The sequence below is a fragment of the Melitaea cinxia genome, chromosome 2 (assembly GCF_905220565.1).
Source record: "Melitaea cinxia chromosome 2, ilMelCinx1.1, whole genome shotgun sequence".
Classification (NCBI taxonomy): Eukaryota; Metazoa; Arthropoda; class Insecta; order Lepidoptera; family Nymphalidae; genus Melitaea; species Melitaea cinxia.
The window spans coordinates 5840682-5856761 of record NC_059395.1 but is presented as its reverse complement, the minus strand read 5'-3'; the positions used below and the strand labels follow the sequence as shown (position 1 = coordinate 5856761).

Genomic DNA, 16080 nt, shown 5'->3' with positions numbered 1-16080 from the left:
TTACTGATGCTAATGATAATAAATTATTGAATAAGATATTTATTACTGTAAATAGAAAATTAGCGTTAAGTCAAATATTAATGTCCTAATAATATGATAAATGTGAATAATTATTTATTGCATCGTAAACGAAATATCGAAATAAAACCAACGTAATATTATAAGGTGTATTTTCAAAATGTTTATTTTATATCTTATTACTAAAACTATCCATAAACGGAATATTTACCATGTTTTCTATTTTCATTTTGCGGAGCTCGATATTTCGACATTAACTGCGAATGTCTTGTTCACGAGACTTCTCTTGTAAAAATGGTAAATATATCGTTTATGAATAGTTTTAGTAATGGAAGTAACCATGTTAATCTAAAATCGTTTATAGCTTATTTCTATAATCACATCAGTTACACAAGTTTCTTATAAATCAGATTATCATTTTAATAATACAAATTAATTAAAGTACACTAAGAGCCTTACTTAGCTAAATAAATAATAAAGCTTAATATGATAGAGTATAAGCTCTTTTAAAATGTTTCAAGTGTCTCTGATAGACTCTTCAATTGACTGATTTTTAAATTAAGTTAAAACATATTATCAAGAATACTGATATTTGTCAGAACATAATAATTATCGATATTTATGGCTGATGCGAGTTTTTATGAATACTAAGTTAATTAATATTTAAAAAAAAAGTCCAAAAAAGTGATTGAATATTGCCTTAAATAAATCTTAAACATCAACACTTTCACATCACACGTAAACGTATATCACTAATTAAAATGCTACATCAGATTCCGTACCTCATGGGTCAACAGTCAAATTTCACACGGATCACAGTTTAAGGCTTGAGCCACTCGTTGATGGGGATTTTCTCGAAGGCACCGTTGAGGAAGATACGGAAGTGCTTGGCGATGGCTGCGGACGCCGCTGGTCTCATCTCGTCGATAATTTCAGCTGCGTTGTTATTGAGGAATTGGTTCATCGCCTCCCCTGAAAGAGTAAATGGGAAATCATATCATCTGAGTGAATTGGCTTGAACGATCCTGTATAATTGTATTCGTTACACTACTGGATTTGCCCTCTCTCTTATTTGGGACATGGGTTAGAGCTTAAGCTAGGAAAGTTATGCCACTGTTGGGCTTGCTTTGTTGGGCTTAGTGCTTAATTTGGGTGGATTTGGCATTTACAACCGTGAGCGATGGCTTTAAACTCTAAAATTATTATAGAAGGTATTAGAAAATCATTTTGTAACATTATGTACTCTAATCTCGTAGTTATATCGTTTACGAAATCTAATCTAAAGGCTTATTTCAAGTTGCATATATTGCAATTTTCGCAATGACTATTTTAACCACAATGACATACATGTGATTGATTACGATTCCAGTTATAATGAGACAAATGCAGTTTCCGTTTAGTATCTGCTCTATACGAGGTCTAATAATATCTTTGTAATGAGTTACGCATTAAGATCATAATTGATATTAATACCGCAAAGGAACAAAATGAATGAATCTAACTTTTCATAAAGGAAAAATCATTCGTTTATGAATGAGAAACTTTGTTTAAATTATTGCGAAATCTTATTTTACAATTCATCTATCATTAGATAACTTTATACAGAAATAGAACTGACTGCAAAAATATATAAGTAATTGTAAATTTGAGTGGAATTTCTAAGGTAGCATGTGTATATAAATAAAAATAAATGGCCGAAATGTATGTACTGCACCAAATTGGACATTTTTTTTAATTCGTCATTGTTAAGACAAGATTTATCAAGGATATCGTCATTGTTAATACAAATATTAAAAAAATAGAAATAAAAACTCGATATATACATTAACAAAAAGTAGTACGAAGTTAGCCAGGTTAATCAGTTATTTAACTATACTTACCAATAACACTTCCGTGGTTGACTGTATCTCTGACCTTGAAACGGGAACTCTTAAGCTTAAAGTCAACCTGCATGCGATCCGCCGACATGTATTTCACCTCCTGTCGCTCGATTTCCTTGCCGAATATCTTCACAATCGCGACCACGTCGTCTGCGATGAAAGTAGGATGAGAAGAGGATAAGCAAATACAGACGAATCAAATCAAAAGAACTTAAAAATCACTGACGTCTCGTATACCATTATTTCACTATGATGTATGTAAATAATTTTTTAATTTATTTGTATTATTATTTCTGTAAATGACATTATTTTGACTTTCGTTAAGTGTGTAATCACCTTATGACGACATAAATGTTTTCATTTTATTTCATTTCATTTCATAATTCAGAGTATAACGCTGCCTTTAAATCGGGGAAATTACTACACTAAATACAAATTGGAATGTAAGCCCAACATACATAAATGTTAGATATGAATTTTTTGAAATTTTACCTTTGGAATTAATAAAGGAAGAGATAGAATTAATTTAATTTTACCGAATTTTTGATACTTCTGATTGTAAATATGTAACAGTTTAGTTTTTAATTACATCATAAGAAACAAACAATACACACATGTTTTAGTATTTTTGACATTTTCAGTAAATATAGGAAAAAGAAAAGATGAAATAAGCTGCAAAATTCAAGGACAAATTTACTCAGCCTTCCCATTTTTTTCTGTCTGTCAATAATCGCCAGTTCATAAAATATACGAGTACGTTCCATTTACGCTATTTTTGAACAAAACTATTTCCTTATTATTACGAAAGACAAAGCGTCATATTTGTGTATGACCTCTAGTAATTATGGATGTAAGCCTTAATGCATAGTTAATATTTTGACAAAACAAATTTAACCATTCCTGCTCACCATGCTTTAAATTAATATTAACCTTGATTTTGGTCAGAGTCAACTAAGCGAATTTTAAGAACACACATCAATGAACAAATTTGGAAAACCATTTTTTTATAATTATGCTCATATCTGATATTTTGAAACTTCCGAAATTACGGCGACGTTGTAGGCATTCAATTGTTCATAGAGTTCACTTTTGTTATTAAAAAATGTAGGTAGCTTACAAGTACTATTATCATTTGTTTAGCAAAATGAACGAACAGCGCATTTGCTTTTTCTTAAAACAGTTTGATTATTCAAAAACTGAACAGTTATTACTCTTCGTAATCAGTATTATATTATAATTCTAAATCTGTAAGTGCCTATTTTTATTATATTTGCGTTTCAAAGATGTATTATGCTATACTTTTCTTTTAAAACTAAATATTATATTATCATAAAAAATTCTAAACCAATTCCTTTAGAATATAACATTTTGGTAATAGTAAGTAACACATTATTGAAAAAGATAAAATGAAATATATCTCAAACATTAAAATATTAAATACAAAACACAAAAAATTATATTGTATATGTTGGGAAAGAATAGTCATCTATATATTTATAGGTCGTCTTCTATATATATATATATTACGCGAAGCAAAAGCTTTGTACCCCTTTTTACGAAAATTACGCGGACGGAGCTGTATGAAATTTCTCACACTTATAGTTTACATAGAGAAGGTGTGCAAAATGCTATTTTTTTAAATTACGCATAAAAAATACATAAAATTAATAAAAAAAAACATTACACACACTACCATGTATTTGACAAACACACGCATATATTATCTGTTATTTATTATTATAGAAGTATAGTCTTTGACAACAGAACTTTAATAATGTTCAAACTTATAATTTAAATTAATTATGTTCGAATTTCGACCACTGGGCGACCAGTAGTAATAATAAATACAAATTTAATTATCACTAGTACATTCTTATTTTTATAATTCTAGGTTTTATTTTAATATTTTGTTTTTGTTTTGTTCAAAGTCGCTGTTACTTTTCAGGATATAAACCAGACACTAACCTTGACATTAAGACTAAATTTAAAATTATATATTGGTAAACAACTACTTAAATTGGAATATTTTTTGTTAAAACAAGTTTTCCCAACAAACATATATCCTTGTTTTCTGTCAGCTAGAACTTTATAATTATTATTATATGGTTTAATGACTTTCAATTGTACCAGAGAGGCCAAGTTGTACCTTTGTATGTACTCGTTGAGCATCTAATAAATACCACGTATGTCAAAATTACCAATTTTCCAAAAGAACGAAAAAATTCTATATCTTTATATAAGCACCGTTATATTGATAAATTGCTATTAATTTTACAAACAGATAAAATGCGTCACTCAATTTTAAATGACTAGTGTTCAATTTTTAACGTATAATCAATACTTTTTCGGTTTTTCTAATATTAACTCTATCGGATTTGAAATGTTTTAAATTTTTTCAATATACGAGTACAGCCAAATTTTATCCCTTTGTCGTAGTTATTGTAAGCACACAACAATAATAAATAAATATGTGTATAATCATACACACTTACAATCAGAAACACACACGTCTTCGACATGTATATTCATGGGTGTCTGTGTGTGTTTCGATGTATATGATGGTAAGCTTTGCATATACTTGAAACATTTTATAATTATATATGTATTTATTTTGGTTATCAGTACTTTATTATGACTACTGTTGCAAGAGAAACCCTTTTGAACCATGAACCCATTTTGAACATTACATAGTATAAGACAAACCCGCTTCCCGCTATCTGTATGCTTAGATCTTTAAAACTACGCAACGGATTTTGATGCGGTTTTATTTAGTATATAGAGTGATTCCAGAGGAAGGTTTATATGTATAATATATGCATAATATAGAAGAGGAACACTAATAGTTTTTGTAACCGTACGAAGTCGGAGCGGGTCGCTAGTTATATATTAAGGTAAGCATTACAGTCAACTATTGTAACTAATGATAGGTCTTCAGACTGAAACTTTTTCCTACAACATTGTTGTTCTCTTAACTCTTTTATTTTTTTTAGTTTTTAGTGCTAAAACTACAATATGAACTTAGTTCTTAATAAAGAAGTAATGCTGTTTTTTACCTTTTATGAGTTACCGGCAGTGGCGTAGCGTGGTTATCGGCCACCCGGGGCGGAAGAAAATTTTGCCGCCCTCTTATTTAGATATTCCAATTTAATATATACTATACATTACATACATTATAACAGAGAACTTTTCGGAAAAAAACAGTGACTGATTTTGACGGACCTTCACTGGCAGATAGCTGATGTAATAAGGAGTAACTTAAGCTACTTTTATTTTAGACATTTATATAATTTTATAGCTGCGAACTGCACAAAAACTTTTTTTTAAATTCCACGCGGATGAAATCGCGGGTACAGCTAGTTTTAAATAAAAAACTTCTCCTCGGACGCATAGACCAATCGAGTGAAAGATAGATAGATGCGGTGCAAGCGTAAAATAAGAGTAACGCTAAAATGAGTCATCCTTTTTCGTGCATGCCGCCGGCGTTCATCGATTTATTAGACGTTGTCACGTCAAAAAATATTTTAGGTGATATATCGGCTTTTTAGACGGCGCGCCTATGCCGTAACGACCTCGCGGAGCACTATTTTCAGAGTTTAAAAAAATTATAAATAATACATATAGAGTTCCTCTTTCAAAATTCCTTAAATATCATTATTTTAGAAATTATTAAGGAAAACTAAATACCTTTTTATCTTATTTTGTTAATAGCAATCGCAATTTTTCATGTGCTAGTAAACCCTTAAAAACATTTTTCTAGACGTCATTCCGAATCGAATGAGTCATCACACATATTTTTAGGAGCTTTATTTATATTAAACACGTTTTTGAACTTGTTGACTGGATTATTTGTACGAAACCCTGGGTACGCGAGTATAAAACTCGCACATTGGCGGTTTTTTATTTTTATAAATGAAGGTTTGAACAAAACATCAGACAGTCCAATATACAATTACATAAATATAATATTTAATACTCCACAGTTTAAAAATTCAATTTTTCAAAAAGTTGTTGAATTATTTCACAATCACTACACGTACTTATTTGCACAAAAATCACAATTTGGAAAGCGTAATATAATTAAGATACGAGGCGATGTGAAATGGACAACTGACGATCCATCGATAAAATTTTCTATGAATTATCAAACTTTTTCAAAGAATCGCGTACATCCCCGTACCTTAAAGGGACTTCCCCGTGCGTGAAATAAACTATATTCAACTTAATATGTATACAAGATGTAAGGGACAACTATCTTTTAACTTCGCCAGTATACTCATAACACTATTCTGGGTTTAGAACTAGTGTAATTTGTTATCAGAAAATTTCGAAATTTTTCAATCTTTTCGATAGGTATATTTTTAAAAATTGGGGTGTAGCTTTTTTACGGGGTTCCAAAGTCAACACCGATATTTGTGGGGCTGGAATAAGTGCAATAGAAATAGTTATCAACCACAGAATACGATTTGGGATGAATAAGAGCGATTTTTCACTCACCGGAGAGGTATAAAAAACATCCAGATTTTTCTCCAGATTTCCAGATTTTGCGATAAAAATATCTTGTTGTTTGATACTCAGAATTATGGTCCGAATTAATGGTTTCAAATAAAGGATAGCTGTCCCTTACATCTTGTATGTAATACAAGTCATTCTCGCTGATCGCTGAATTCTCACAAGTAAAGACGTTGCCACTTGCCAGTCGCTACAAATTATCATTCAAGGAAAAGGGATTCCTCGACTTCGCCACAAAATAAGTAATTAAAAATTCCGTGCTCCTTTCAATCGGTTAGAATTTGTAGTTCCAATAAAAATAATATAAGATGGTTCTCAAATATTTACAAAATATTTTTATTATTTAAGTATTGTTAAATTTTGCCGACCCCTAAAAAGTGCCGCCCGGGGCGGGCCGCCCTACCGCCACTACGCTATGGCACTGGTTACCGGACTCGTTTTTATATACCTAATATGTTATTGATAATAATAAGGCAATGCCGACATATTTTTCTGCTGTTTGAAAACTTTTACTCCAACCAAGTTTTGTGTCTATATATAAATTTATTATGTTTTTTTTTGGCATATCTTATAGGCTGATAGTGTGACAAAAATATATATAGCATCTACTAACTGAACGATGCCCAGAAGTCTCCCTGAGACCGTACAGGAAACAGCAGCACTTGTCCAGCGACTTCGTAATGACCAGTTACTTCAATACGAGGCAGAACGAGACCCATATCAATTCGTAGCTTGCTCAGATCTGACCTGGAACGTAATAAAGATTAAGACAAATTAATCTCATACAAAATATATAAATAAAGTAGGATTCAATTATCACGTAAACTCAGTTTGAGAGTTGTTAGGTTACATTTAAGTAATAACTTAAATATTTGACATTTGAGAAAAGAGGAATTGAGGAAATTGTCGAAAAGTTTGATACTGTACAGTCACAATAAAATTATAAGTACATAAGTTTGTTTGACAATGTGAGCGTATGTTGCGTTTGCTACTTATATGACATACGCTAAAATAATGGCTGATTAATTGAGTAACTGAATGTTTCATCAACATTGTTTTACTGAAGCCTGGCACGTGATGTTTGGCCATCAGGGTTTTTTTGCAATGCACTCTTTGAATCTGTACTACTTATTAATGAAAAAAATATGGCAATATTTTACCATCAAGGGTGAGAAAGGCAGGAGTAGATATTAAGTACTGCATTTTTTAGGTAAGAAGTCATAAATTTTACTTGTGAATTTTAGACTATCAGAAATAATACAATTTTAACATTTTTGAAAATGTTACCACATGAAAAATTTTGTAAGCATTTTGATATTTTTAAGCTTTAAATACAAATAAATAAAGATGCGTAATAGTAATTTACAAAATTTTTACTCTTAGAGTTATAATTGGGAATAAAAGTTTGTATGAGAGTTCTGCTATTTTACAGATGCATTTGAAAGTTTACGTTTGGGCTTTTGATCAAAAAGAAATGTCTGGAAACATATACAACCTATTGCCATTGCTTTGTCGCTTTTATTTCTCTTTAATTTAGGCGTTATCAGTTACACGCGTCGTATTAAACATTTGCAACTACTGTTCAGATAAATGTAAATAATAACAAACTCGTACTATTTAATGTTCCATAATGTGTGAACAATATTTCAACGTTACACAATTTTTGTTGTCGTTAAGATAATTTACTTGACTCGGGGACAAAGAAATCTGCTCCTAAATTGTTTCTGCTCTTGACACAAATGATCTGCTCGTTGAGAGAACATTTTAAATAATAACATATCATTATTTTATTACATTGTGTTATTTGAAGATAATAGGCCAGATAATGCTGGATAATTATGTCGAAACCTGGTCAGGTGATTATTGTTAGAGGACTGGTTGGTCACAATAATTTGAGACAGCTCTATATCGATCGATTTTGGTGTGAATAATATTGACTACATGTTAGGGGATCGTTCTAAAGTATCATAGTGCCCCTTAATGTTTCTCAATAAAAGCATTTTCCACGTAATAAAAACAGATATTATTTCAACAGCGAACTGAATAAGAAAAAATACAGGTTTTCCTAGATTATCAACAAATTGTGGGATACATTTTTAAACGTCTAGCATTCAAACAGCCTCTACTATATAAAAATTTCGTGTCAGGGGTTCGTAAACGTAAACAATTGTAAACGTCCAATCCACTACGAAAGGCATTTGTAGATGTTTGATCTACAACATTTGCAATGACTTAAGAAGAACACGTCGCAAGAAGAAGAATTAATTTTATAAATAACATTTTTAGGACAAGTTTTCATATGACATTCATTACTAAATCTGACATTCACGAACACATATAATCAAAAACACCAATATTGTGGCATAAGTGTCAGACATTAAGTTGTACTGTTCACATTTTGACGAAAGCGCGTTGCGACACTAATAGTAGTGTCACAACAAATGTCACAATGAGTTGTTTTCACATTACACACTTTAGGCGCACATGTATATATTTTTGTTTTTGAACTTGTTTGATACTTAGCACAAACTGTGTACATGGTCTCTTTACGTTAAAAAAATAGTGACTCATCGCTGTCTTAGCCTCTTGATCAATTAAATTGCACTAAATTAGAATATCGTGTTCAAATTGACTGTTTTAAGTAAGTCGGTTAGATAGGTGTTGTAATTTACTACGATTTAATTCGTCAAGGGCGAAGTCTGGGGCGATTAGCCCAGTGTATCAGCTAAATATAACTTATAAGATGCAATTTTAAAGAAACGTTATGATAACTTAGCGTATAAAAAGCTCATCATCATTCAAATTTAGTCTTGTTTTTTTTTTCAAATTCTGAGAAATTTTGTTTGTAAATTGAAGAATCCACTCTATATTACAAAATCTTTAGGCTTAATAAGATGTTGGGATATTGAAGTAAATTTGTTAATAGCTTTCTCCTATAAATATTTATTAACACATCGACTAAGAGAATGATCTAAATACTAACGAAAGGTTATTGAATGCTACGTTTACAATTGTAAGTGTACCACATTATCGTGGAAAAAATGTCTAAATAAAATTGTGAATTAAATATTAGTATTCTTTTGTCTTTAAAACGAGTGTGCTTTACACCACACGACTGAAGTAAAACTTTTTTAGTTGCCCCTACAGTAATAAATGTAACGTAACTCTCTTTCTATCTTTACTAACTTATATATCCCTCTCAACTTCCGTTCTTTTCGCCCGATCACACTTTTCGCAACGCTCTCGTCACACATATACTCGTAGTTCTACTCGAAAAAAAATTCGTACGTAACAAATAAAATTCCAATGATTCTAAACAATTTTAAAACCTGAAGAAAATTAAAAATATTTGTATTTGAAACTTAATTATTTACACTATATGCTTAAATTTATTGACCATATTGATAAAAAAAATGACCTACTAAATCAAAAAGGATAATTGAGATACCATTTCTGAACAATTTGACCACCATACATATATAGCGTTGATGATACTAACATTGCCCCTGACGATCATATATATATGGTTAAGCCAACTGGATAAAATTTGATAAACAGCTAATAAATAAAACTTTTATTGGCTATGTGATGACGCTGCGATTATAACACTATCCAGCTTTTGCTATAAAGGTTGCAGGTTCGATCTCCGCTCACGGCGAACATTTGTTTAGGTCATAATATGATTGTCGATATTTTTGGGCGTTTGGGCTTTTGTATTATATGTGTTTTCGGACTCCTGATAAAGGAAAAATTCTATCCTACTGGGGTCCATTACATCCTCATCATCATCACTCATCATTTCAGCTTAATACAGTCGACTGCTGGACATAGGCCTCCACAATTTGCGCCAAAGATGGCATGAACTCATGTGTTATGGCCATAGTCACCACGCTGGGCAGGCGGGTTGGTGACCGTACATCATACTTGAGGCCAATTAGTGTAAGGCATTGGTTTCCTTAATTTATTTTTAAAACGTCATCCGACGGTAAGACTAGTTTTGGTAACAGATCGGTCACAGCTGGTTTTAAAATCGCTATAGTATTGAATTATGTGTATATGTCACAACCTAAATACAAGTTACTGAACACTATACATACATCCATCACGTGTGTCATACATTAACTACTTATTTTACATTTAATACATTTAAAAAAAACTTACCTAATTTTCGTAACAGTGTAATTACTCGGTCCTATAACTGTGATGTTGCTAAATGTGGCTCTCACGCGTACCGGACCAGCGTTATTCTCCATCACCAGCCGATCTATGAGGAGGGGCTCAACGGGAGGAACGTCCAGATCAGTTAGACCCCTCGCGAGGTACGGCCGCAAGTGGTTGAAAGATCTCTTGATACAAGCGTCCAGCTCTGGATCGCTCCGACTGCATGGTAGCAGGTATTCCGCTATAATTAAACATTATATAATTTTAATTATATTGTTATGTACAGAATACCGTAATGAAATAAAAAACGTGTTCACCTGAGCGCTGTTGCAACGTCTATTATGTGGTTCTGGGTCATACGAATTATTATACGTTTTATTATTGTTTTGATTTCATTCAATATTTCATTCAAATTAAGTAAAATCGTTACACTGTCTTCATTCAAGGTTTATCTTTTTTTGTTACGTTAGCATTTATCTAGTTATGTTTTCTAATTATTATTTCTATTTCTTAAAATAAATTTAATAAACCCATTAAGATAGTAGTCGTGATATACAACGCGCTGTGTGGTTTATGATTAAAGTTTTTTACGCCATTTATTATCTCCTAGCAACTACAAGACTAAATAAAATTCGTATTAACTTTATTTACGCAGTTATTATAACATGGTACTTACAATCTTTTTTAATATCTTAAGTAGAGTAATATCAACAATTTTGCAAGATTAAAACAATTGTTTTCAGATTTGCTTAGTGAACATTTCGTAACCTGAATTTAATCCCAGCAAAATCATGAAGTGTTATGCGTTTAAAGTTTTCAATGGACAGGATATTTTAACTGAAAAGCATACAAAGCTTGAAGTTTTTCCAAACTCTAACATTTAAGAAAATTTTATTGCAATTAATGAACTTTGGGTTGTAAATGATCTGATTTCGATTTGTCGATTAAGATTATATCTAAGATTTTTATTTTTGTGTTACCCACATTAGGAATTCTAAACATTTTTGAATATCATATCAAAAATTGACCCCGCTGGAGCGGTCAATTTTTGATATGATATTCAAAAATGATTAAGATTATTATATTACGAGAACGTTTAGCCTAGTCACAAGCCTATTTATAGAATAGACAACTCCAGGGTGCACATAAACAACACATAACCCCCATACCATTATTTGGTAACAATAGATTAACTACACAATATATTTATATTAGGTTATGGTTAGAAGTAATTAATAACCAATACTTTTATTCATTTTAAGGAATAATATACCTCGATTTTAAAAAAATAACAAATTTACACTTGTACATTTACTTGCTTAAATAAGCAGAAATAATAAAAAATTGCAAACACGATAGTTAGTTGAAATTGTTTTATGAATGTTCAATTACTGAGAAAATTAAAATACAGACGTAAGTGAGTCATAATTATAAATAATTAACGACGTGTGAAAAAAAAAAAACGTTGAAACATTAAACGTGTGAGGAACACGTTAAATTTGTTCATACTGAGATGTGAAAAGAATTTTTTGATAGATTTTTTTCTAATTTACATTTTATAAAACAATATATATAATGGTCATTATAATTTGTTCGAAAATGAAGAAAACCGATTTCAATATACCAAATAATCCAACGTAGGTGGTCAATTAAATACGCATTATTAGACATAACTCAAAAAGTACTCGTCAAATCTTGATCAACTTAAAATGGGACCGCAAGACAAGCACTAGCTTTTGATTAAAAAAAAATCATCAAAATTAAAGAAGTACAAGTGAAAAGTTATAAGGTAGCACATATAAATAAGTACAGTGGAATCGAGAACATCCTCCTTTATTGAAGTTACAGAAAAAGACGATTTTTTTTTATATATTTATAAAATTTATAAGCATGTTAACAGATTTGAATCGTTCTCTTACATAGGAGGTTTGATTGTGCAAAACTATAATATTAGTTCATTCATTTAAAGTAATGTCAAAATTATCAAAATAGCAACAATCTCCAATGTGTCACGTGGATTGTAGAAAACGCGAAAGAAATTGGGCAGAGCTATTCAGACCATTAGCTACCTATAATATATAATAGTTAAAGGTAACGGTAAGGGTATACGAGGAAAGTTAAAGTTATGTTTTAGGGTTATTCTTTCATTGCCTGATTAAAGGTCCTTCGACTCAAAGCCTTTTTTTTTATTTTGTGTCATGACGAAAAAGCAAGCTTGTAGTCTATCGTTAACATCACATTAAGTAATATTGACACTTTTGACAATTTACAATTTTTATTGTCACACTCAACGTGGATTATTTCCTGTGTCGGGGATTCAATTTCCATTGCATTGAATTCAGTTTAATGTGTAACGATATCGTCATTATAGTCTCATTATTTTCACAGTATGGTGTAATGACTATAGTATACTTGCGCTACCTTCAGCCTTCGGAAGTTCTCATATTATACCGTTTCGAGATGATATTAGGAGAAAAATACTTATTATGACCACATTTTTTATTTTACATGAAATTAATTTAATGCAGACCGTTTGAATTTTGTAATTGAATATTTTGCGACATCCAGTTGACCATTTTCGTTTTTTAAATGCTATAGACTAAAGTTATATATTCTTGTAAAGTCTTGCAACCATATTTTACAACTTACTTTTTTATCTTTTGCAATTATAAACGGCTACACATATGTACTCTATGCAGTAATTTCGATAATTCACAAGATTTTTATTTGATTGTACAAGCAAACTATACGTTTCATTTTTTTGTAAAATAAAAAGTAATAATAACTAGTTGAACGACCAACGTTGTTTTGCCATATATGTTATTAACCCCCTTAATCTCCCCTTTATAATTTAGGGGTATGAAAAATAGATGTTGGCCGATTTTCAGACCTACCCGATATGCACACAAAATTTGATAAAAATCTGTCCAGCCGTTTCAGAGGAGTATTTTAAGTAACAATGTGACACAAGAATTTTATATATAAGATTACGCAAGAATTTTGAATTATATCTAAACTCTATCCAGACTTTTTGTCTCAGTCCTCTTCTCTTTCCGCTAACAACGCTCACTGCCAGCTTACATGCATAATAAACATACATTCAAACAACCTTAAGACTGTAGACTATTTAAATATAATCGCCATATAGTTGTTTAATGACTTAACTATTAGCATTACAAATATTAGATCATCTTATGAATATAAATTATTTAAATCTAATTAAATAAAAGAAGTCCTTAACATACTTTGATGGCAATTTAATAAAACGTAAATGACGCCACCATATGAACTACAATTTGTTAGTATGTAATTTGCACCCAGATGGGGTCAATATTAGTCCCACTGTCACACAGGGGGTAACAATAAAACTAGGCTGCTTCTCACACTTTAGGCGTCATAGAACGGTGAAAAGATACAATATCTTTTGTAACTTAAACATTTCAGAGATATTGTACAGAATGTTCACAAAGTAACTATGCAGTGCCATGATGTGGGGTACTAAGAAATGACTGATTTGATTGTCAATTATTAATACAATTTAATGTTGTAATAATGTAATGTATTTCTTATATAATTTTTATTTTCCTTATAAATACATTTTGGTGTGATTTTATATATTAAATTTAATTTACACTGAGCAGTAAGACATGTAATAATTAATGAAATAGGAATATATTTATTTGTGTATTTATTATTACGATAAAACATAATGTTATGGGTATGTATTTATTTGTGTATTTATTTATTTATATGTTTATTATTTATTTATATTATTATTATTATTATTATACTCACTCACTTTGTTTTGCTTTTTTGTTGACCCTACTCGGTTTTGTTTTAAAATCTCCTCTACCCCAAGGCTGTCTGAAAGAAATCGCTTACTTATTCTTTCTTTCTACTCATATTATTATTTTATATTTTATTTCTTTATGTAGTGACTGCCTATAAAAAGAGGTAAAATGATCATTGTGTACCTATTATGTATTAAAACATTTATATTGTATCTTCTGTTGGTTTTCCTTAAATTTTAATAATTTTAAATAACTAAATAAATATAATATATGCCATCATTTGACATATTTGAACCATACTTGCAACTTTGTCTACATGTTCAAGGGGATTTCAACCCACGTCTCTTATAAATACTACCTATTACTTACTATAGTAAATTATGAACTACAAAGATATGATTTAAAATAACAGGGACTCGTATAAAAATATCGTTTTCGTTTTGTTGGTGTATCCTAATACTATACGCTGATTAATACTTGTTTGATGTTGAATTTGTATAAATTAAAAGATTTCGGCTCGATAACATAGATTTATTAATTTGCTGTGTTAAGAACAATTTGTAGGATGGAACAAATTCGTCAACACTTTTGGCAGCGTTGGCAAAAGGAGTATGTCTCGGAGCTTCAACAGCGGTCTAAATGGAGAACGAGCTCATCAAAACTACAAGAGGGAGACTTAGTGCTGGTGATCGAGGATAATTTGCCTCCTCTATGTTGGAAGCTTGCAAGAATATCTCGCTTATTTCCCGGATCAGACGCAGTAGCACGTGTTGTGGAAGTTCGCACATCTACAGGTACCTATAGAAGACCTTTGACCAAGCTTTGCCCTCTTCTCACCGGTGACGACATGCAAGGTTGAAAGCGGTGCTTTCCACGGGGAGGAGGATGTTGAAGCGCCTATTATTTTTATTTTTTATTTTTAATAACGGTAACATTATTATATTTGTCTACTTGTCTATACTTTTTACTTTACTTCCATCCTACAAATTGTTCTTAACACAGCAAATTAATAAATCTATGTTATCGAGCCGAAATCTTTTAATTTATACAAATTCAACATCAAACAATACTATTCAACACGCGTGTACTTAAGTCGCGCTTGGCCTATCAATTATTTCATGTCAACAACTTATAAAATTTCATTTATGACGTAATAATTTTAGTACATCTTTATATAGATTTCTTGTGTGCGTATGTATGTCACTGAACTCGTCCTAGACGGCTGGACGGATTTTGATGAAATTTTTTGTGGGAAATTGGGTTTATTAGATTCACAATTTAGTCCACTGGAAAATGTTTATTTAACTAATTTTTCATTTATAAGTAGTTTTTAATTTTGGAATGTTTTACATTGGATCCGGTAGACTGCGCTACCATCGCAGCATCAAATATTAAATATTATTCTATTTTAATTTCAGTTTGTCCCGACAGTTGGTGCTGCGATCAAATTGAAAAAAATATTTGAAATTTTGTGTTATGGCAAAACAACGTTTGCGGGGTCAGCTACTATACTAATAGAGATTTAATAATTTAAAAACTAATGCAACGAAAATATATATACAATATACTATTTATGTAATAAATAGCCTTGATCCTATTAGGAAAACCTATCAACCACTAAAGCTTTTTTAGTATTTCTTGCTTTATTTTTTATATATTTTTATTCTACCTCTGAACTTTTAACTGGGTGGAACGATTTCAATGATTTTTTTTTATTCGAA

General features: G+C 30.8%; 1 protein-coding gene across 1 annotated transcript; it reads right to left on the bottom strand.

Annotated features, from left to right (window-relative positions):
• Window positions 1-23: 23 nt before the first annotated feature.
• Window positions 24-11102, bottom strand: LOC123658928. The gene is made up of 5 exons (XM_045594220.1): window positions 11099-11102; window positions 10569-10809; window positions 7021-7154; window positions 1899-2048; window positions 24-990 (listed from the first exon to the last, which is right to left on the bottom strand). Exons 1-5 carry the CDS (start codon window positions 11100-11102, stop codon window positions 839-841), a joined length of 681 nt encoding a protein of 226 aa, XP_045450176.1. The 3' UTR covers window positions 24-838.
• Window positions 11103-16080: the final 4978 nt, after the last annotated feature.

Coding starts and splice junctions, on each gene's coding strand:
- LOC123658928 (XM_045594220.1), bottom strand. Junction 7,155..10,568: donor TACACTGTTACGAAAATTAG/GTAAGTTTTTTT, acceptor ATTACGTTCCAG/GTCAGATCTGAGCAAGCTAC. Junction 991..1,898: donor CAACCACGGAAGTGTTATTG/GTAAGTATAGTT, acceptor TTACTCTTTCAG/GGGAGGCGATGAACCAATTC.